Source organism: Necator americanus, chromosome II, assembly GCF_031761385.1.
Source record: "Necator americanus strain Aroian chromosome II, whole genome shotgun sequence".
Taxonomy (NCBI): domain Eukaryota; kingdom Metazoa; phylum Nematoda; class Chromadorea; order Rhabditida; family Ancylostomatidae; genus Necator; species Necator americanus.
The window spans coordinates 38640818-38663077 of NC_087372.1; the positions used below are offsets into that span (position 1 = coordinate 38640818).

At 37.6% G+C, this 22260-nt stretch overlaps 1 protein-coding gene across 2 annotated transcripts; it reads left to right on the forward strand.

Annotated features, from left to right (window-relative positions):
• Nucleotides 1-6455: 6455 nt before the first annotated feature.
• RB195_020759 (uncharacterized protein) lies at nt 6456-19842 on the forward strand (the record flags this gene model as incomplete). Of its 2 annotated transcripts, XM_064189212.1 has the most annotated exons (24): nt 6456-6473; nt 9136-9148; nt 11853-11970; nt 12194-12241; nt 12333-12421; nt 12483-12593; nt 12669-12753; nt 13294-13372; nt 13460-13564; nt 14367-14504; nt 14593-14717; nt 15934-16110; nt 16227-16301; nt 16373-16473; nt 16728-16852; nt 16976-17111; nt 17172-17243; nt 17313-17418; nt 17488-17629; nt 17705-17794; nt 18670-18756; nt 18821-18906; nt 19147-19270; nt 19771-19842. In XM_064189212.1, the coding sequence occupies 24 exons, from the start codon at nt 6456-6458 to the stop codon at nt 19840-19842; spliced, it is 2322 nt and encodes a 773-aa protein (XP_064045092.1). The 2 variants fall into 2 exon arrangements, with proteins under 2 accessions (XP_064045092.1, XP_064045093.1); XM_064189211.1 differs by lacking the exons at nt 6456-6473; nt 9136-9148 and having other exon boundaries at nt 11855-11970.
• Between the last annotated feature and the right edge of the window lie 2418 nt (nt 19843-22260).

Below are 22260 nucleotides of genomic sequence, written 5' to 3' on the forward strand. Positions count from 1 at the left end.
AACATTGAACGCGGCTGAATGTGAGTTTAGAGTTCGGCGAGATAAATAGCTGAGGTCGGGAGGCGAAAACGGTGCGAGAGCCGGGAAAAAAAACGCCCGAGTGACACGACGGAGACGACAACGACGGCGACGACGACAACGTCGTTGTTTGTACTATGTGAGGTGTGTGCGTTAATGGTGGCGGGTGAGAGAACAACAAAGGCGACGACGACGAGGACTACGACGGCCGTACATTTTGACCACGCCGATCGATCAGTGTTCGTTTCGGATCGGATTCGGAGAGCAGATCCATCGAGTGAGATGGTATTTGCTGTCGATTTCATACGTTTATCTCGAGAACTCGAGTAATCCTGGCGCTTAAGGAGGAGGATAAGTGACGTCAGAGGAAAAAAATGAGGAGGAATCACTTAAAGCTTTTTTTTGAAAAAAACTGCACTAGAATCAATGAATAAGGATCATGGCCGTGGAATCATCGCTTTACGATTACGAGTAAATGGAGTGGATTTCAAGTCGTCGCCGACGTCCTCATCCATCCTTCCTAGGTAATGCGGGTAAGATGACGATGATTGCTCTAGCGTTAACCGAAAAGAATCTGGTTCTCGGATTCTTCTCCAGGAACACACACACACATACACCCACATACATGCGTACATGTATCTTCTCCCTCCAGAGAAACAAGTTTTCGGTTGTACGGGGGCGAAAAAAAAACCGAGGCGGCGGCCGGCGATGAGTAAAAGAATGAACAAACGAAAGTGGAACGAGGATTTATGTGTGTGTGTGTGTGTGTGTGTGTAAATGGGTAGATTGGAGCAGTGAAGCGTTACCAACACGCATGGGTCCCACATACAATTGTTACCCCGAAAAAAAATGAGTGCGATTCACGCATGCGTTACGCACGTAACGTATCACGTGCGAATTTCGCCCGGTCACGTCACAGTTTTTTGGGCTACCGGATAAACGATAAAGTTTCTGGCATTGATCAATCCGCTTGGGATCCGCCACCACGTTCACTTCAATTCAGAATCGGTTTTAATCCTCCCAGACAAGTTTGGTACCAATTTATCGACTTCGGATGGATAAAAGGCTTGGTGAACACTAGGGCGGATTCGAACCTTCGACCGAATCGCGCAGGAAGAGGAAACTCTAACCGCTACACTACGCCTGCCATTGAGCTACTGATCTACATAAATACATTTTAAAAGGAGACAGAGATTAAGTCAGAATCAAAGTTATCAACTACCTTACAACCTAAAATCCTAGAGAGATTTGGAGCATGTTTTAAGGATAATATAATCCACTAGCAGCTTCACATAGAGCATTTCACATATCGACGTCCACTTAGAGCTCAACTCAAGGACAATCGCTCCTCCACCGCTCCCTCTCTTTCTCCTTCTATCCGGTCCTCATCAAACGCTTCCGTCTCTTACCACACATACTTACGTACTGTGACGAGGATCAACGTGGATCTGAGTGCGCTTGCATTTGTTTACCGCCTTCTTTATTGATTCTGGATACGAAATGACGGTAGGTAACTGAGTAAATAAAATAAATAAATAATAAAAATAATAAATAATAAATAAAATAGTAAATTTCCTACAGTTTTTATAGTAAACAGTAGTCTAAACGTCGAGACTTCAGACTTTTCCGGGGCTCACTGCAGTTCTTCTCAGTTATGTATGTATAAAAATCCAAAGCTGGAGAATTCCCGTAAATTTCTTCCATGCAATTAAAAACCCTTTTTTTTTAAACAAAGCTAATTTCGACATCTTTTTTAAACACCCATTCATGAATGATTTTTAAAGTAGGAGAATTTCCCGTAAATTTTTGCCAGGGAATTAAAAATTCTTTTTTAATTCAATTTAATTTTTTTTTTCAAACGAACCAAATTTCGATTTTTTTTTCAGGAATACGCATTCATAAAAGATTTTTTTCTTGTAATAATTTTACTATAAGTTTCTGAATATTCTACATTTAGAAGATACATTCAAGTCTGATTTTACATCCATATTCCATCGATACCGTAGTGGATCATGATTGATCTGTCGATAATCACCAAATGACTCACAAATATGCAGGTTTATTTCCCTTTTTTCCGGATCCAATACATTTTTGCCGAGCTCTTCACACACAATCGGATCAATGAACACTTGATCGCTTGGGAATCCAGAAGAAAGAGGGAGTTGTACCGCTCTCTCATTCGGCAAAATTTACGTAAATTCAAAAATTTACAAATTAGAATTAAAATTAAACTGATTAAATTAAAATATATGTATAAATAAATAAATTTAATTAAAGGCAAAATTCTCGGAAATTTTCGATGTCTCCGCATTAGAGGGCAGACGTTCGGATACAGTTCACAAGTATTACAGAGTGGAAATCCGTAACTCCTCCAGAAATCTGGAGAGAAATGAGTGAAAATTGGAAATTTTGTAATTTGTAATTTTTAGAAGAATGAGGATTAGAAAAAAATCGAAGAAACATTAATAGTCTGTGTGATCTCACTACGTCGTAACTCTTTACAGTCGCAAAGGTCGTAAAATCTGCTTCAAGGTCCTTAGCAACCGGCGGAGGGATCTCCAAATTGAAAATTTTCACTACCTCTACCTCTGAAGGGGCAATTGAGCAGAAACATAAGGTCATATAACTGTTTTCTGGATGTTATTTTATTTCTTTAATTTCTATTCAGATAGAAATACCCCTAGACCCCGAACACCATACACCGAGGCTGCGCGTAAGTGAATTTCTGGTTTCAACCGGTCCGTACATCCATGATATTAGTGTAAAAAGGGAAAAACACTTTCCAACGTTCTTCTTTCCCGTATTTAAAACAGATGTTAAAGTTTAAATGGATTTAAACCATCTGTGATGTGAGGAAAAGATTTTTCCCGGGTTTTTCGGACCATTTACTTAAGGTTTGGCTTAGAGAGAAAGCTGATGAGGTGAAGCCGCCGCCTTAGCGTTTGATGTTCGCAATGACTGATTATACCACATGTTAGACATATGAATATGACATTTCGATGGCTGGATTTTCAAAAAAAAATAAATGGCGAAAAATGGACTTTTTTCTTGTATTCGTAAATACTCTACGTAAATACTTCTGCATTCCAATGGAAAGATATGAATTTAAGCTGTTTTTTTTCTCTTTTTTGTAGCATTTCTAACTGTTTTTGTTTTTTTTTTTCAGAATCATGAAATCCATACGGTTTGACTTTTCTTATCGACAAACGGAAGAAGAAAAAAAAAGAGAAAGAGAGAGAAATTTTGAAAAATTGAGTTGAATGAGATACGAGGAGCGGCAAGACGCTTTCGAAACCTCAAATCCGTAACGTAACGTAACGTAACGTATTTATTATATGTATTATATTATATTTATTACATTTTATTCAAAAAAATGGTAGCCAAAAAATAATTGAAGTTATTTCATTGATTATAAAAAATTCATTAAATCTCAATAATTTCAAAAATGAAAAGCAGCACTTCCAACGTACTGTAAACCTAAAATATTTAGATAATACTTAGAATTTAATGTATAATACATAACATAATATATAATATAATACAATTAACAAATAATATTTGATATTTCTAAAAATCCATAATTTAATAACTGAAGATAATTTGTGGTCGGAAAGCTAGGAAGCGTGGAAACAGTTGTGTTAATTTTTATAAATAACGCCAAAAAAAGAAAAATCCCATTGAATTAGTATAGTTGCAAGGATAAACATAGATTATTTCAGGGAACTTGACCCAGCACCTCCCTTTTACTCTATAACCTCCTGTTGACCTTGACTAAATTGGCAGCGTAAGGTCACTAAGAATTATTTGCAGCGAACCAGAAAGTGACCGAACACTCAGCTGTGCCTGAACGTTTGAATCAAGAAATCCAGGAATTGTAACCTGTATGTATGAATTTTGCGTTTTACTAAGTTTTTCGGATGTTTTCCACGGATTTCTACGGAAATTGCGTTTCATATTGATTTATTTCGTGAATTGCTATAATTTTAGAAAATATATTGATATTAAAGGTATGATATGACATTATTTATTTATTCCCTAAATGGGACCTTGTACTGGTGCTTCTGCATGAGTTTGCACTAATTGATGTGTTCTAATCGAAACACGACTTTAACTGAGACATATTTTTTAAAAGGTATAATTTTTTCAACTTTCAAAATTAATCGTGAAGGTAGAAGATTTTGGAGAGGTGTTTTTTTTTCGTTTCGCATGAAATTTAAATGCAAGTCCTGACTCATCTCTCCCACGACTCTCCGCGATTGCTGGCGAATGCAGTGCAAATTTTGGGCCATTGAGGGGACAAGGGCGTTTTCGAGTGAGGATCATGAAATCCACATGAAGTTGACTTCTCACACGAAATCCACAACACTCTATGTGAGAACTTTCATATTGGGGCTAACTCAAACTTATTTAAAATTCGGTTAATCATTTCAGTTTTGAACAGTTGTACAGGTCTTGTTCGAGAGATTTGCATCATTCCTCCAGAACCGAGTTTCTTTTCTACAGAAAAGTTTCTGGATTTCTTGAAATGAAACTTGGCTAGATTAACTGAAGCTGATTTTAATTCTAACTGTTTTTGTTTTTTTTAAATTTTATTTCTGGATTTTAATAGTTTTTCATCTGTAAAAAGTGATCTGAAAGTGAACAATACATGTGTGAATCTATGCAGAACGGACATCATCTGTCGGAAATCCTTAGCTGAACCCGGTTCCGCGGTTTACGTTTCCCCCCGGTGGTGATTACTTTCCTTCGTGTTCTTTGAATAATTTTATTTGTTTTGCAAAACTTCGCCTTATCCTATACAAAGTCAGATCTATGGATTTTCGTTGTGTTGATGTGATCGAAGCGATAAAAACGTTGAAGTCGTTTATTCGAACCTCGGCTACGGAAATGCAAGGATAGTGCTTGGTTATACAGAGGCTAACGTTGATGAGCTCTCTGTTTATGCCGGGATATCTCGAGATAATTCAATAGAATAGATTAAATTTATCAGAATTAATTTTATATCTAAATCCTACTAAAGCCAGAACACACCAAAAGAAATAATACAGGATCCAGGAGATGAGTAGTATTAATGAGAAATTAAAAAAAAATTCCTTCCCGCTCTTTGGTCTTTGCAAAAAAAATGTCGTCGTGTCACAAACATCATAAAATTTACTGGTGGTTAATTCGTCTAAAGAGAACAGCTAAAACTACGTCTTAAAAAAAAACAAGAAATTGAACCTGTGCTGTTAATTCCATGAAAAAAAGCGTTTTTATTTCAACATCCTAACAATTTTGGAATGAACATTAAAAAATTCAACCAGAAAACAGTTACCTGTTCTGGACTACAACTTTGTTCTATTAATTCTTCGGAGCATACATATTTGAAAGATCCAGTGAATTTTTTTCTTCTCGGCAGCTAGCCGTGCTAAGATGGCCTTCAAAATACTTCACATCATAAATTTTAGTGGTTTGCGTGAATGGGTTCTAGCTGAAGAAGATTTTTACATTACGAGACATCGTAGATTTTCGTAGTGTAAAAATTGTAGCGAGAAATACAAAGCATGCCCGGGGGTTCGCGATTGTTTTACACATTTATTTATACATTTAACTAAATTATTGCTTAATTATTTTATTATTTTTATCTCCTCATTTCTTCACTTCTTTACTATCTCAATTTTTAATTGGGGTATGATGCACAAAGAAAAAAAAAACGTTTAAAAATCTGTACCTACTCAGAATATCGTAGAAAAATTTGCTTGTGGATCTTTAAAAGAAAAACAAGGAGAACCGATGTTACCAAAAAAATATTTGTGTATTTGTATTTATTTTGTATTTATTAAATATTTGTGCATTAGAAGTATTTGTGTTAGAAGATCGTAAAGGATAAAGAAAAAAGTAGAATAAAGTGTAATGAATATGATAAAGGGCACGACGTCGGTTTATACCTACATATAGAGATACGCCCACGCATTCGACTTCAATTCGGAATCTGTTTGGGGTTTACGAAAGCGTGTGGAGCCCTGCGAGGACTTGTGGGAACAGGCTAATGTGTCAATCCGGTGTTTTTATCCTTCCAGACAACCTTGGTGCCAATTTATTGACCCTACAGAGACGAAAATTCTGGTTGGCCCCGAGCGGTTTAGAACCTTACGGACCACATAGTTATATTTACTCGATCGAGTACGGTGAGACCGTGATAAGACTTTAAGGAAAAGAACTTAAAATGGAGTTGTGGAGGTCTCTAGGCTCTTCATAAGCACTGGCGAAGCAATTTTTACAATTTTTTACTCTCAAAAATCTTTCAATGACTATCTATCTAACATAATTGCTTTATTATGTATTCTATGTTCCAACAACATTCATTACCGTACCTTATTCGAATACTACATATTTTAAAGACATCACCCCACGAATCTGAGGTGGTACGGATTTCAGGTGGAGTATTCGTATACGGGATGGGAGACTATGGAGAGGTGGGTGATTCCGTCCATTTCTTCCTAATTGCCGTAAAAAACGGCCCGGAAGATACGACTTCAGGCGTACTGGCGCACTATTTTCTACTGAGAGTGCGACTGGAGCGCGCCAGCATTGTGCGGCGCCGCATCTTCCGGACCGTTTTTTACGGCAATTAGGAAGAAATGGACGGAATCACCCTCCTCTCCATAGTCTCCCATCCCGTATACGAATACTCCGCCTGAAATCTGCACCACCTCAGATTCGTGGGGTGATGCCTTTAACGAAGGTGGCCACTAAATCCAAAGAAAACTACTCTTTGATCTTTCTGATCTATAACACACAGTATACTCGTGCGGTACATATGTATACTGTTTGAAACAGTGATTTAAATGAAATCTGACTCTGGTTGTGATGCATACATACAGGCATCGGTTACAGTACCGCTAATGAAGCAATATTTATCAAGAAATGCGGGGTTCCTTTACTGGTTAGGAAAATCTATGATAGGATAGGATACGATAGAATACGATAGAAGAGGATACAGGCCAGAATGATCTAGAACTCCGACGGTACAGTATTCTCCTTTTGTAAACCAACACGAACGTTCCTCTTTAAGTTCCAAAAATTACAGTGTGATCCTGTACGGAATTATTAATTTAATGATGGAGCATGACATAACGAATGTGAATCGAATATCGAATAATAATAAAATCGAATAATATTTGAGGAAAACGGCAGGGTAAGAAAAGGAATGAGTGATCGGCGACGGAGAGAGAGAGAGAGAGAGAAAACCATGTCTATTCCTCTGACGTTAAAGGGAAAGCCGAAATACATCTACGAATGGAGGGATCCTATATGTATCGAACTTTTCCTCATGGAAAAGAACTCGCATAGCAATTAGGCCAAGGAATGGAAGCAATCGATGAACTGAGGCGAAACTTGTTTCGTTGTTGTACAGTTTGAGGTTGCAACGAACAGAAACTCGATGTATCTGGGGGAGGTATTCAGCTGCACCTACACCAACACACATATCTGAACAACACACATATCTGAACAAATCTAATTCGTAAATTATTTGATCAGCGAGAGATGAAATACTAAAATACATACAAAAATACAATAGAAAAATACACAGAAACAAGGTTAATTTTAAACAAACAATCATATGAAACAAATGAAATAGTCTAACTTTAAAAAAATCTAATTAACCATAGGCACGAGGTAGTGTCCTTTTTGTTTTTTTTTTTCAATTTAACTCTTTACCTAACCATTTAGGTAAAACGAAAAATGGAAGTTATTGTCTAGCATCGAGCATTTTTTTTTCAAACTTTTTCACTTTTTTCAGTTGAATTTTCAAAACATTTACAGAGTGGATATAGATTCCAACAGAAAACAGCAGGTATCCTGTACTATGTACCACGAATAGAAAAAGGAAATCACTGCCTCTGTCGAAAATTTCCAACTCCACTGCTTCATCGTACATATCCGCCAGATTTTCTTCCTTATTTTCATCGTATTTTTCGAACATTCATGTGTCATTCAGGCTAAATATTTCTTTTTCTTTGGAGAGAAGTACGTTATATAGTATAATGCTGTCCTACCTTGAAACTACTTACGCTTCTTTTTTTCCAGCTCCCAGAGGATCTGCAAGCCAGGAAACTCTCAGATTCGCGGATGTCGAATTATTTTCCGATTTTTCTTTAAGTTACTCTGGCGTCGATTGTTGTAAAAAGTCACGTTACGTTTAGGTACTGTCTTTAAAGACTCGTATTAAAATATTCTAATAGAAACGCAAAAAAACCCAGGTCTATAAAAAATGAGAAGAAATTTTTGTCGTCTACCCACTTACCTGTTTAATGTTAAGTGATCTTTTGAGAATACATGGACATTTTCCAACTTTATCTCTCTGCCTCTCCATAAGGAAGTGTAAATCCATGCGTCTCCATGAGAATATCGCAGATGCTCGTGAATAATTAACTCATAATTGTTAAGTGCGGTAAGTAAATAGCAAATGTCAACAGGAGATCTCAAGTGGCAATTTTCTTTGTGAGCGGAGAGCACTTCTCTGTGTATGGATGTAGTTTATTGTGCTGGATCAAATGACAACATCATGGTTCAGAACATTTAGAGGTCATGTAGGTAAGATTCCGCCGAGTCTGGCAGGACCCGTTCGCGTAAATAACAGAGTAGCAACGCGAAGAACGTATAATTTCCGACCTAGTACCTGGTCTATTTATCATTTCCTCAACGATTTCTGGAAAAACTTTTATTAATCCATGTAATTTATTCTCTTCGAGGCAAACATGGAAGGTCTAGTCAATCTGGAAAGTTCCTAAGAAAGAATTTCACAATAAAATAAATTTTCCAACCGAAACGAATGATTTTCCCGATTGGAAAAAAATATTTTCATCAACTTTTGCTTCTTCCTACTACTTCACCAAGTAAATATGTAAATATACAATATAATATTTGATCTACATGATCTCCTTGACCTAACACTTATTCATGTAGTGATCTTTTTTGGCGCCTTAGCTGGCTATAAATAGCAGGCTCTACCATATCAATCCCACATTCTGTTCACTCTTCCTTACTGAAGAGCCTCGGGAGTGAATAGCACCTATTATTCCTACTTATTCTGTACTTCCTATTCTGTATTCTACTTCTTCCGTCTAAGGATAGAGGCGAAACGGAAGTAAATAGTATATTCTGAGTTACTCCCCTAACATTCAGCTATTTACTAATCTATTTTCTATTATTCTACTGAATTAAAAAAGGATAAAGTCCAAGGCGTTTTACTGGAAATCGTAATCGATGAGGTTTTTGGAACGCGTACTGGCCTATACAATGACTTCCGGAGCCAGTCGATGATCATTCGGTGTTTTTATCCTCCCAGACAAGTCCGGTACCAATCTATCGACCCCGGCGGGATGAAAGGCTTGGTTTGCACTAGGGCGATTTCGAACCCTTGACCGTGTGGCTACAACGGACCTCTAACCGACTGCGCCACACCCGCCTTCTGATGATTTAGACCTACTAATACAACAAATAAACAAAAAAACAAAAAAACACTCGTATGATCCTAAATCTAGCGATTTGCTCGAAAATCCAACAGAATGTTGACGGAAATCAACAAATTACAGAGGTGTTACAGTGAATTCGCTTGTAATTGGGGCCTCCATTGACCCCATATTAAATCACCTCAACAAACTCCTTAGCATTTTGAGGTCATATTGGAAAGATATAGCAGGGTCTGGCCCCACTACAACCCCTAAATATTTGTTAATATTGTAGTATTCACTAGAATTATCATTGAAGGTAAGGAAATTCGCATATGTAGGTTAGACAACGTTGGCGTTGTCGTCGCTATGGTGACTGCGCTACGGCAGTCACCATAGCGGGTCTCCCAGCCCGCTTCTACTTCTGGAACTGTTTCTTGGAAGTTAGCAGCAATCCCAACCCTGCCATTCAATAATTACCAATCAAATAATGTATTTATTATTAATGTGTTGTGTTTTATTCTGAGAATAAATGGGTTTTTGTTAAGAATTCAGTTTTGGTGTTAAAAAAAAGTCGCCGGCGTTCCCCTTGGGATGCGCCATACGCCGTTCGACCGCAATTTGGAATCGTTGAGGTTTATGAACTCATATCTAGCCTAAAGCATGACTTTTTTAAACTGAAAATTGTCTAAAGTGCAGTGTTTTTGTCCATTTTTTTAATATTACCTTAGCATTTTCATTTTTCAAGTCTTAATTGATACATAAAATTGCATTTTCATAATCTATAGCGCATTCTGAAGTGATTTCTCAAATGAGTAAATTTTTCACAGGTTCCATTGCATCATTTTACTACGTTGCCTCATTTTCATTCATTCCTTTTTCTCACTTTTTTGACAATTTGAGCTCGGTTAATGATATTGATATCGAGTAGGATTAATGCAAATTTGTTCTTCATGGAATCCGTGAATAAACGTAGGATATCAAAGGCCACTGTGACTAATTTCTCGTTCTAAATTATTTTTTGAAGATCTGTGAAGATCCATTGAAGATGAAGTATTCGCCCCACACATTATGTGACCATTCTCGGCTGCTTAGGGTTTTCCAGAGATGAGGATGAGGTTCTCGCGTATGTGCGAGACTTGGCCATCGCAGTCATCAGCCCATGCATGTTCCGATGACCCCCGTGGTAGCACCCGAAAGGGTCCATCTCCTTCAAATAGGAGCTGGGAACATATCTGTTTTGTTTCAGCGTCACTACCTAGTTGAAAAATAGAAAGAAATAGGAAAAATTTGAGACACTGGCACTAAAGGTACGCATCTAAACTCGAAAAAACTCCAAAATTGAGTCTAGGATTATCTAAAAGGATCGTAGAACGAAGAAAAGTTCAACTTTTGCTTAAAAAACTTCCCGGGAACTGATCATGGATCGGAAAACAATGGCGACGACCGTTGTAGACACTTATTACTCTAAAGCACAATCGCAATACAGCGAAACCTGCTGCGGACGGTTTTACGACGAGGGTCGTGACCTGATCATCAACCCATAAAGTTTTGTTGTTCTTTTCATTTCCATACGAGTCTCATGCACCGTAAGCAATAAACATTTCTTTTTTGGTGCTATTTATTACGAGATAACGTCTTCGATCATTGTTTTCTTCCTAATGCCATTCTTTTCTCAGACCTACAACGAGGAGAAACAAAAACAGTGACCACGTTCCATCCAGACAAAGTCATAAGAGACTGCAATGTTAGGTTACGCATTTAAGGGGTTTTCCATTGTCGCAATATCAGAGCACTTATGAAATAATAAACAAATAAATAAGGGATAAAAGATAAAGTGTGTCTGGCGTAAATCAATCCGCTTGGGGCCTACCACCACGTTCATTTCATTTCAGAATCGTTTGAGGTTGATAATGGTTGGTTGATACAATGACTTTCGAGGGTTAGCCGATGAGTCAAGTCAGTGGTATTATCCTCTTAGGCTTGGTGAGCACTACGGCGGATTCAAACCTCCGATCGATCGTGCTGTCGTGGCGGAACCTCTTACCGACTGCGCTACACTCGCCCCCAATAAATAAATAAAACCAAAAGTAAGTAGAATACTGAATAAAAACAAAATAACCGAAATATTGAAAGGGACAAAATCGTTTCTTTTTTGAAGATGGATTTTTAAGACTCTTATAAAATTAAAAAATAAGTAAAGTACTGAATGAAAACAAGACAACTGAAATATTGAGAGAATCAAAGTCGCTTTTTTCTGAAGATGGAGATTTAAGACTCTTGAGCCGCTGTTCACCGAATTTTTTTGTGTATTTTCGCTCCACTAGTAGTAAAAATTGAATGCAAATAAAAAATTGTGATAAATTTCTTTAAATTCTATATATTCCCCTATTTTTGTAGCTATGCGTCTGAAAGTGTCGTTAGCACGTACTCCACGACATCTCGACACCGTCTCCGCTGTTGGTTGGGCTGGAGGCGAAGAAATCTACTCATTCGCGGATGATCACTGTTTATTGAGGTATATCAATGGGGGAATTTTCTGCGAATATTCATCAGTTTCTCTTTTCTTTTTGTTCTATTGTTTTTTTCTCTTCTTTTTTTTTTCTTTTTTCAAGAATTTATTGAGTATTAGTCGTTCATACTTCCTCTCTTAAAATATACAGAACGCAAAATTGTACACTTTTCCAAAGGATTTATTTTACGATGCTAGTGATTTCAATTAGACTTTTTTTTCATCCTAGATGGAATCTCGCCACCATGGATGCCAACACAGTTGCCGAAATGCCAAAGTAAGTTTACCCACTCAACTATTTTATTCTTTTTTATTTTTATTTTTAGAAACATCTATTATAATTAGACAGACGGAAAAATTCTTTACAGTAATCTCTTCGCCACATCGATGCAATGGTTTCCTCGTACAGCAAAACGCGATGGGGCCAATGACATCTTCGTTTTGTCGGGCACGGATGGTGAGTCGAATCCTAAACAGACAAAAAAAACCATTCTGAGACATTTATTCTTCCGAAACAGGACGTCTCCATTTCGTTAACAAAATGGGAAAGCTTGAGAAGTCGTTCGATGCACATAAAGGAGCAGCGCTACAAGCAAAATGGAGCCCGGATGGAACTGGCCTGCTCAGCAGTGAGTACTGTATTTTGTGGATCATTCTCGAATAATAGATGATTTTATGGCTCAAAATTAACTATTCATTCATAGGTGGTGAAGATGGTGCAGTGAAATTGTGGTCACGGAATGGTTTACTTCGTTCCGTCATTGCACAGATGCCTAGTCCTGTCTATTGGTCAGTTGTCCAGGGAATAAAAAATTTTTTCCTTTGCGACGATTTTCTTTTGAGTAATAAAAAAAGCATAAAGTAAAGGGAAAAATACTTGGTTGAAAGGGAAAAATGTTGGTTTAATCCTTTTGGGACCCACCTTCGTGTTCGATTACAATTCGGAAACGTTGGGGTTCGTCAATGTACATGCGGTAATCTATACAATGACTTGCAAGAGGAAACCGATATAACAAATAAATTTTAACGTGACCTGGAAAAAATCATTGAATTTAAGATTTGTTTTAATTAATTAATTTATTTTTATTTTTATTGATTTCGGAGGGATGAAAGTTTTGGTTGGCCTTAAGAGGTTTAGAACCATCGACCATCGCTCACTCATAGCCGAACCTCTTACCACTAAGCGACACTCACTCCTTGAATAATAAAACTGAAAATGGTAGTGGTTGCGAAAATAATGCTTCAAACACGAAAAACCGGGATTCAAAACAAATATTTGTTTATTTTTAGAATTTATATTCTCCCAAAAAAAATAAAAATGTTTTTTAGCATATCGTTCGATTCGTTATCAGACAACATACTTTTCTCGAACAATGAATACTGTTATATTAAATCCCTCAAAACACAGGTGACTTGCTTTATTTGTAAATAATAAACACATTATATCAACAATCAATAACAACATATTATATCAAACTTCCTTGAATGAATACAGGCGCCTCCGCTCAAATGGAAAGCCCACGACGGCCTAGTTCTGTGCTCTGATTGGTCCGTGATTTCTGATCATATTGTGACTGGTGGAGAGGATTGTAAATTTAAGGTAAATTCCTTCCAAGTTCCTTCCTGATAAGATAGAGGAAAAGGAGAGAAAAGAAGAAGAAAGAGAAAAGAGAAAAGAAAAGGATAGGAGAAAAGATCGAGGAGAACAGTGGACTACGAAGGTTTTCATCCGGATGAGCTCGATACATCTTCGGTTCATCTTCTTCACAACGATCCACCTTTTCATTTTAGCCTCTATCTTTTTTTTATTATCTGACCTTTACGAACGAATCATGACAGAGAAATGTGGGACTATGTCCCAAGCAGAGGAAGAACGTATGGAGCCGGAGATGCGCAGTGCTCACCCATTTGAATTTATTCATCGCCGACTACGTCCGGTAAAACGGTAGTGTGTATAAAATCGAAAAATAATGCGCTATCCAGCGTGTGAATTTCTGGATTCTTTCTGGAGAATTCTGAATTTCTGGAGAAATATTCTTTCTCAATAAACCATCGCGTCGTACCTCTAACCAGACCCTGCTTTGACCTTATCTCTGGAACTAAGAATAGAAGAAGAGCTTGTCACTATGGGCTAACTAGACGGCATAGACGTTTATAATGCTGAAAGAAATGTATGTCACATTGATGATGGAAAATTATTTTAAGAAAAAGAGAAAAAGATGAAAATCACAGTGGTAAAGCCATGAGGCGTTCAGCTGATTGGGATATGAGATAATGGGCATAAGCTCAATATTTGCTAGGGCATATGTTTTAAAAAATCATGGGAAATCCAAAAAAAATGGAGCCTCGCTAAGCCCTATAAGTCTTATTTTACTCAAACTAGATTAATCTCTTCGATTCAGGTATGGGACAGATTCGGACGCAGTCTCTTCATTTCAATTTCATGCGATTTCCCCATAACCTCCGTCGCATGGAGTCCTGACGGTCAATGTTTCGTTGTTGGTTCACAGAACATCCTACGACTATGCGACAAAGCCGGGGTTTGTGTCTGTTTCCTAGGATCTATACTGTATCACCAGTAACAAAGCCGATCGCATATTTTTACTGGATTTTTATTTTTATTTTTAGTGGCCACACTCTCTGGAGAAGCTGAACAGTGGTTCATTGCTTTCCTTGTGTTGGTTCGACGATTCCACACAGTTAGTAGCCGGAAGTGGAAGTGGACAGGTTATCCACGCACAAATAGTTGGAAGGTAAATTTCTTTTAGAATCATTTCCTCCCACACGGTGATCAGGCGACGTTGTCGACAGACTTATCCTCGAATAAATTTTCGTTCCTCTACTTCGCCAGTAACCATTGAAAGACGCAACTTCATTAGGAAAAATTGACCGTAGAAGATAGGCTTACGAAGAACTATCATACGAATAACTTGTGAATTTCATGTACAATTAGGAAATAAAATATATCTTCCACATTTTCTAATTACGATTTCTTTGAAAAGCCTGATTCTGTGAACACCTGGTGGTCACAGGAATTCATCTCGGGATAAAACAAGTCTTTGAAAACGAATGATGTTAAGTAAAAATAAATATCCGGAAAACCCGTTAGGAAACAGTGAGAGGAAGCTGGGACATAAATCATTTTCTGAATTTTTGGATATGGATAGAATGTTATAATGCATCCGATTTGCGATATTAATATATATATACATGTATATACTCTAGTAAAAAAAATCTAAATACTCTAAATAAACTTAGAATCTGATCTAGTGTACCATTAGCGCCCGCAGGAGTTCACCTCGGGACAGAACAAATCCTTAAAGGCATCAATCCACGAATCTGAGATGGTACGGGTTTCAGGTGGAGTATTCTTATAAGGGATAGTAAATTATGGAGAGGGGGGTGATTCCGTCCATTTCTTCCTAATTGCCGTAAAAAATGGGCCGGAAGATACGGCTTCAGGCGGTCTGGCGAACTATTTTCTACAGGGAGTTCGACTGGAGCGCGCCAGCCGTGGGTGGCGCCGCCTCTTCCGGGCCGTTTCTTACGGCAATTAGGAAGAAATGGACGGAATCACCCCTCTCTCCATAATCTACTATCCATTATAAGAAAGAACACCACCTGAAACTTGCATTACCTCAGATTCGTGGGGTGATGCCTTTAAAAACGGGTGCTATTGAGCAGAATTAGGAAAAGTTTTCAAAAAAAAAAACCTGATGAGCCTTTAAACAAACCGCAGTAATAGAAAATAAATTCATGGAAAAATTACTGAAAAACACAAACAAAAACAAACAGTGGAAGAAAGCTCTGCTCCAAACCTCAGCATTTTATGAGAATTCTTCCATTTTCTTATATTTTTATGTGCATAGAACGTTGTAATGAAACCAATTTATGATGTTAATATATGAATACATGAAAAAAAAACTCAATTACCAAAGAATGATCCCTGAAATACCCCTCTAAATTCAGGACAGTAGAACAAGGTGGTTTGGAAGTAGTGCAGACGAAACGAAACTTGCTGGAAGTACGTGACCTGAATGTTGACCTCGCTCGAGAGAGTCTGGAAACTCGTGACAGAATAACTCGAGCTGTTCTCGCATACAATCAACTTGTTGTGGTCACAACGCTACAGTTGTACATCTACAGGTATTTTTTTTAAACTATTCTGTAGATTATTTTTTTTTTGCTCTACATTTTCCTTGTCATCGTCATTTTTGAAGGACGCTCCCGCGGTAAAAAAAAAGCAAATATCTTTTGTTTAGCTCAAAAAATTGGAACACTCCTGTTATCGTTGATCTGAAAGACAAAACAGTCTCACTCATACTTCAATCCAGCAAGTAACTGTTTGCCTGATTGGTTTACTTTGATTTTTTTTTCTTTTTTAAACAATTAATGAAGAATAATCTAGGATGTTTGCTGTATCTGACGGACAAACTTTGTACATTTTCAACTACGATGGACGAAGTCTCTGCGAAATAAAGGTCCCAGGAACTGGAACGACGGCAATGAGTAAGTAGTTTTCTCATCAAAAATTTGAAACATTTTTGATCTTTTTTCTTAAATTTGCCTCATCCTCGTTTCCCTGAAATTTGAGAGATTAACGAATATGTAGGGACAGAACTACAATATCTTTTAACAACTACTTACCACTTTGCTTTGGCCGGAGGTCAAAATTTATGAAATCGACAATATTTCTTCCTGAAACGTTTCTTAAACGATCCTTTCCCAACCCTCATCGTCGAATTCTTATCGTCTTCATTCAGGCGAAAGAATAACTTCTCTTTCCAACGATGTGATCGCTGTCAGAGATCGTGGAGAAACGGGAACTGTTTGCTTCTTCGATCCCACGTCCGGAAAACCGCTTGGAGACGAGAAAATTGTCCATGAGGTTCGAGTACAAGCAGTCCTAAACAAATCCTTTTATCCAGGGCCCTTTTCTGCTGAGCATTCCTTCGCTTCAGTCACTTCAGTGCTGGTAAAGATTCTCTCTCAAAAAAAATCCTTTTTTTAGCGCGAAATATTGGAGCTGACCTTATCTCAATGTGGGAAACTTACCGAGAGAATTCTTGCATTTCGTGACAGTGATGCGGCAGTGTTGGTGGCGAAAGTGAAAACATACGGTATCGCGCAACGGATTGCAAAAATTGGTATTTTTTAATGTATCTCTTTTTAAAATTCGATTTTTTAATACTTTCACGAAATACTAGGATCTTCCGTGGAACATCTTCATTTCAACGATACTACAAATATGTTGGCAGGAGTGGGAGAAGGTCGAGTAAGTAAGTGGCTGTCCAGGATGTGTTTTCGTTGGTCTCTGGATTAATTTCTCATCAATCACTACACCTCAGTTGTTTGGCCAGCGGTCGAAATCGTTTTCATCGATCGAACGTTGCTACAGCGATCAATTATCGATAAGCCAGTGTCCGCGCTCGGAAAATTTCCAATTTTACGCAGGTTCTACCAAAAACATGAATATTCCCTTACAAAATAAGTAGAATTTTCAAATTTAGACTTTTTTTAAAGATTCACCGACAATATGGTCAGCTTGCGTAGATCGGATGGTTCTATTGTGGCAACGACAATCCCACCATTTGCCGGATCACTTCTACGGTATACGGCTGAATCCAAATGGGATCAAGCAATTCGACTATGCCGTCACATTAAAGTCAGTAGTTCCTCGGGAATGTTGTTCTCAAGAGTATTTTCGGATTTTTTTTTTTGAAATAAATCTTTTATTCAGAGTGAAGTCACCTGGGCAGTGCTTGCTGGTCTGGCGACAGCCGCACAGAACATCTTCGCAGCCGAAATTGCTTACGGTTCTTTGGAAGAGGTATACGGTGACTTATTTTGACCTAAAGGTATTTATTTTCTTCGCAATAAGAGTAAAGGGATGTTCTGGGAAGATGGGAACTCCCCTTTATCCTTATGGCGGTCGACCTGCACTCAGTGGTTGGTGAAGGATAGAAGATAATACATTCATGGATAGTCAGGTTACCGATTCATCAGCAAATTATTAAGAAGATCCACGATCATATTCAAAGCGATCAGGAAAGATTATCCCTATTTACAATATTTCATTATATTTCTACAATATTTGTCGAACATAAGACTTTAAATATATATCCATTATAAATCCATATCCAAAAAAGTATGGCAACCATCAGCCTAAAGCTCGGCGTTTTGGGAGTCCTGATTGGAGGTTTTCTTAAAAAAAGAAAAAATTCCAATTTTTTCTTTTTTTCTTTCTTTTTCTTTTTCCTACTGAAACAACCTCTTATTTTCATCATGGTGCCCTAGTTATAATTTTCAAACGCAGATCTTCCGAAAAAATTACGTTCCCAGCTATATCTTTCAAAATACACAAAAAAAAGTCGGCACAGGGATTTCAGTCATAAGTAAGTAAATAAAAGGGAGTAATTCATGAATGCGACACGATAGAGCACAATCTTACCAGTTATGCCTCCTAGATAACTCCAAATAAAGAGTATGAAAATAATAAATAGTAATAGTAAATAGTAAAATAGTAATAAAGAGCAGTAGAGATAATAAAGCTAAGCTTAGATTGTTCTTCTGGAACGGGGCATTGTTAGATTTACTAGCAATGCCCCGTTCCAGAAGGAGCAGATCTGAAAGTCGTAGTCGAAGTCGTTCGGCGCGATCGGAAAGCAGAAGTGATTTGAAATGCTAAGCTTAGAAATTTTCTAGGCAGAGAAGGTAAAATTGCTGGCCGAAGCAAGGGCGCATCCAAACAAAGAGGTTCGTAATGCAATGATGGTACTGCTTGCTGGGAAAGTAAGTCAATTAATCATACTACATTCTGGAGCACAAAAATCCTTGAAATCTCCTTCGTTTACAGGTGTCCGAAGCAGATTCATTGCTTGAGAAAGGCGGTAGTGTTTATCAAGCAATAATGCTAAATGTAATTATGCTAAGGTGGTCGCGGTAGGTTGTTTACTGCCACAATTTACGAATTCCTTAAAAATTCGAAGAGAGTTTCATGGAGAAATGGTATTCGCTGGAAATTTATGGGCTTTCAAATTTAGAAATAGCCTCTATTTTACTTTTTGCTTCATCTTATTCATTTTGTTTTCTCTTTTTTTCTAGAGAAAAAGTAAAACTGTGAAATTTTTTCTGCAAAATGCTAATTTCTTGATTTCTTTTTAACAGAGTTTCATATTGCAGAGCGCTTGATCTTGCAATCAAATATAAATCTTTTCTCGAAATTGTAATGGGATTCCGACAACGATATTTGGAGAAACTCGGTCGTGAGGAAACCGATGAGAAATTTCTTCGTCACAAAGGAGACGTAAGTTATTAAATAATTTGGTGTACATGAGGTTATTATGAACTTAGACGGGGGGCTTTCTACGAAAAATTCGTTCTACTACCTTTCATTTCGGGAAAAAAGTGAAAACACCGCTTCACTTTATCCATTTTCAATTTAGGAATGGAACTTGTAGATTTGATCGATAGAAGTTTGAAAGAAATCCATAAAAAAGGGGAAACAAATAACGATTTCCATAAACCAAACAAATTAAGGAGATTTCGAAACGGTTTGCTTCTGCAGAAAAAAAAAAACCACAAGGTTTGCAACCTCCACTGTTAACATATGTATGTATATAAATATATAAAGAGTTGAGTTAACAAATAGACAGTTGAGAAATGAAAATTGGGTTTTGAAAATCCCGTACATATGGATGATCCCTCTATGTAGAATTTTTGCATTTTTTATTTTAAAAAAATAAGTAACGGTAAATTTTCACGAGTTTCAGCTGTTCCCAGTTAAAAATTGACTACTTATTTCAGGTGGAAATCGATTTCGATCATATTCGAGAGGTGATGGAAGAAGCGGAAGCAGCGCAAGGATTGAAAAAATGATTACGCATGGAAGTGGAACAATTCAAAACAATAACAGAAGCGTAGATTCCTACATTTCCGTTCAAACTACAAACTGCCAGATGGGAACAAATGTACAGAGGGAATGAAGGAAGCCACTGGCGACATTGGCTGTGAAGGAGAGATACATAAATTGTTTATTCCGGTGCCTTTTAACAATTTGGACTATCATTCTGACTTCGCGAACTTTGTTGACTGTTGAACTCACTCCTGAACCTTTAAAGGCCCACGAATCTGAGGTGGTACGGATTTCAGGTGGAGTATTCGTATATGGGATAGTAGACCACGGAAGGGTGGGGGGAGAGGGGGTGGTTCCGTCCATTTCTTCCTAATTGGCGTAAAAAACGGCCCGGAAGATGCGGCGCGCGTACAGGGCTGGCGCGCTCCAATCGAACTCCTTGTAGAAAATAGCGCGCCGGAACGCCAGAAGCCGTATTTTCCGGGTCGTTTCTTACGGCAATTAGGAAGAAATGGACAGAATCACCCGCTCTCCATAATCTACGATTCCGTATACGAATATTCCACCTGAAATCCGCACCACCTCAGTTTCGTGGAGTGATGTCTTTGAATCTACCAAAGAATTGAGGTGAGTTCAAGTCAACAAGTAAAAAAATACGATTTTTCTTTGCTATTTATAAAAAAACTTTTTATTAGTATAATCTGCTAATTTAGGAGAAAAACTTACATGAACTATATATATCTGAGACATTACCTTGTTTCTGAAATCCCTTGATTACTTCTTTTCTTATATTTCTTTTTCATCCAACATTTCTCGTCTCTTGTAACAATGTTGTGTCATTCCATACGAGTATTATTGGTTTAACCATGGAACTCTTTATTTTTTATCCAACTAATTATTTTGTCAATGTTTCTTTCTCTTTTTCATGTTTGAAGTGTCACTTGAGATGACCTCTCATCATATTATGTGCTGAGAAATGTAGTTGTTTTGTCAAGATCATAAATCATTTGCGTCAAAACAACTTCTAACTTTTTTTATAGAGATTATTTGAGACAGTAAAAATAGAGTAGTAGTATAAAGTAAAAATATTCCTGTAGGATGTTTTCATCATTTTTAGTTTCAAGAAAGCTTCTTTCTTTTATATATTGTTTTTTATCCGTTTTTTTTTCATCTTCTAGTTGTTTTTGAAATAAAGCCTCAGTAATTTTGAATAGGAGCAATAATTCCCTGGAACCTAAAAATTACAGAAAAATCCTGCAGGAATAGAACCCGGGATTATAGCAATTCTAATCAAGGGTTATGCTCGAGAAAAGAGTGTGATCACAGCGAAAATTGGGCTTGACTTTGAAAAAAATGCGGCATAAATTTAAAGTGATAAATGGTCAAAAATATGAATAAATTAGAGAATTGAAAAGGTGTCGAACATAACTCACAATCACTCCTCAAGAAATCCCTGGAAAATTCCAATCTATTCCTAGAGGCTGAGTGATATGAACCTCCTTCTCCTCACTCCCTCGGGCGCTAATTGTTTAGCGAAATAGAAGTAGGGTGATACCGCCCGAGAAGACGATTTCCATCTTCTCATAAATAGCTAATAAGGAAAAAAATACGAAAAACTACCGGACACCTAACAGCATGTTTTATGCAGAAAAACGCTTCTACGAGGTTTACTAATAATTGATTTATTGTTTTTTGATTGATCCACTTCGAAACTTTGCTTCGTCTGAATCCACATAAATCTGAATCTTCGAAATCGAAGTTTATGTGGTTTCAGAGGGAGAGTTCATCAACGTATGAAGAACTCAAACTCAAAGAGTAGATCATCCAAAACTCATGATTAGAAGAGATTTCTTCTGAGAAGACAAATTCTGCGTACTGTACTCAGCAGGTCAATAATGCACACAATTAGATGATTAGAAAGTTCAAATATTAAATATATTAAGCTCAAATATTGTGCAGTAGCAGCGAGGTTGTGTGAAGCATTCTCACTGGAAAATTTACGAATGGTCATTGTAGTTTTTTTTGTTCTACTTGACATATAGTCGGGTCAAAACGACATGAAACACGGACATTTGCGCACGCAAGCGGCTGCGTTCAAAGCGGAGCGGTGGAGCGTAGCGGTTGGGATCGTGTAAGGATCCACGCTAGCGCCACACACCTCTGCAGTTCGCCATGGTCCCACCTCGATTCCAACCGTTGTCCCCACCGCATCGCTTCCGAGCGCGGCCGCTTGCGCAGCGGTCAGTGCTTCATGTCGTTTTGACCCAACCATATTTGAAAAAATGTGTTGGCTTAGCGCAATGGTAAGAGGTTCCGCTGCGACTGCACAATCGATAGTTCGAATCCGGCCTAAGCCAACCATGCCTTCCATTTCTTTGGGTCGATAAAGTGGTGTCAGATTGTCTGGGAAGGTAAAAACACTGAATTGATGCTTCTGTTGA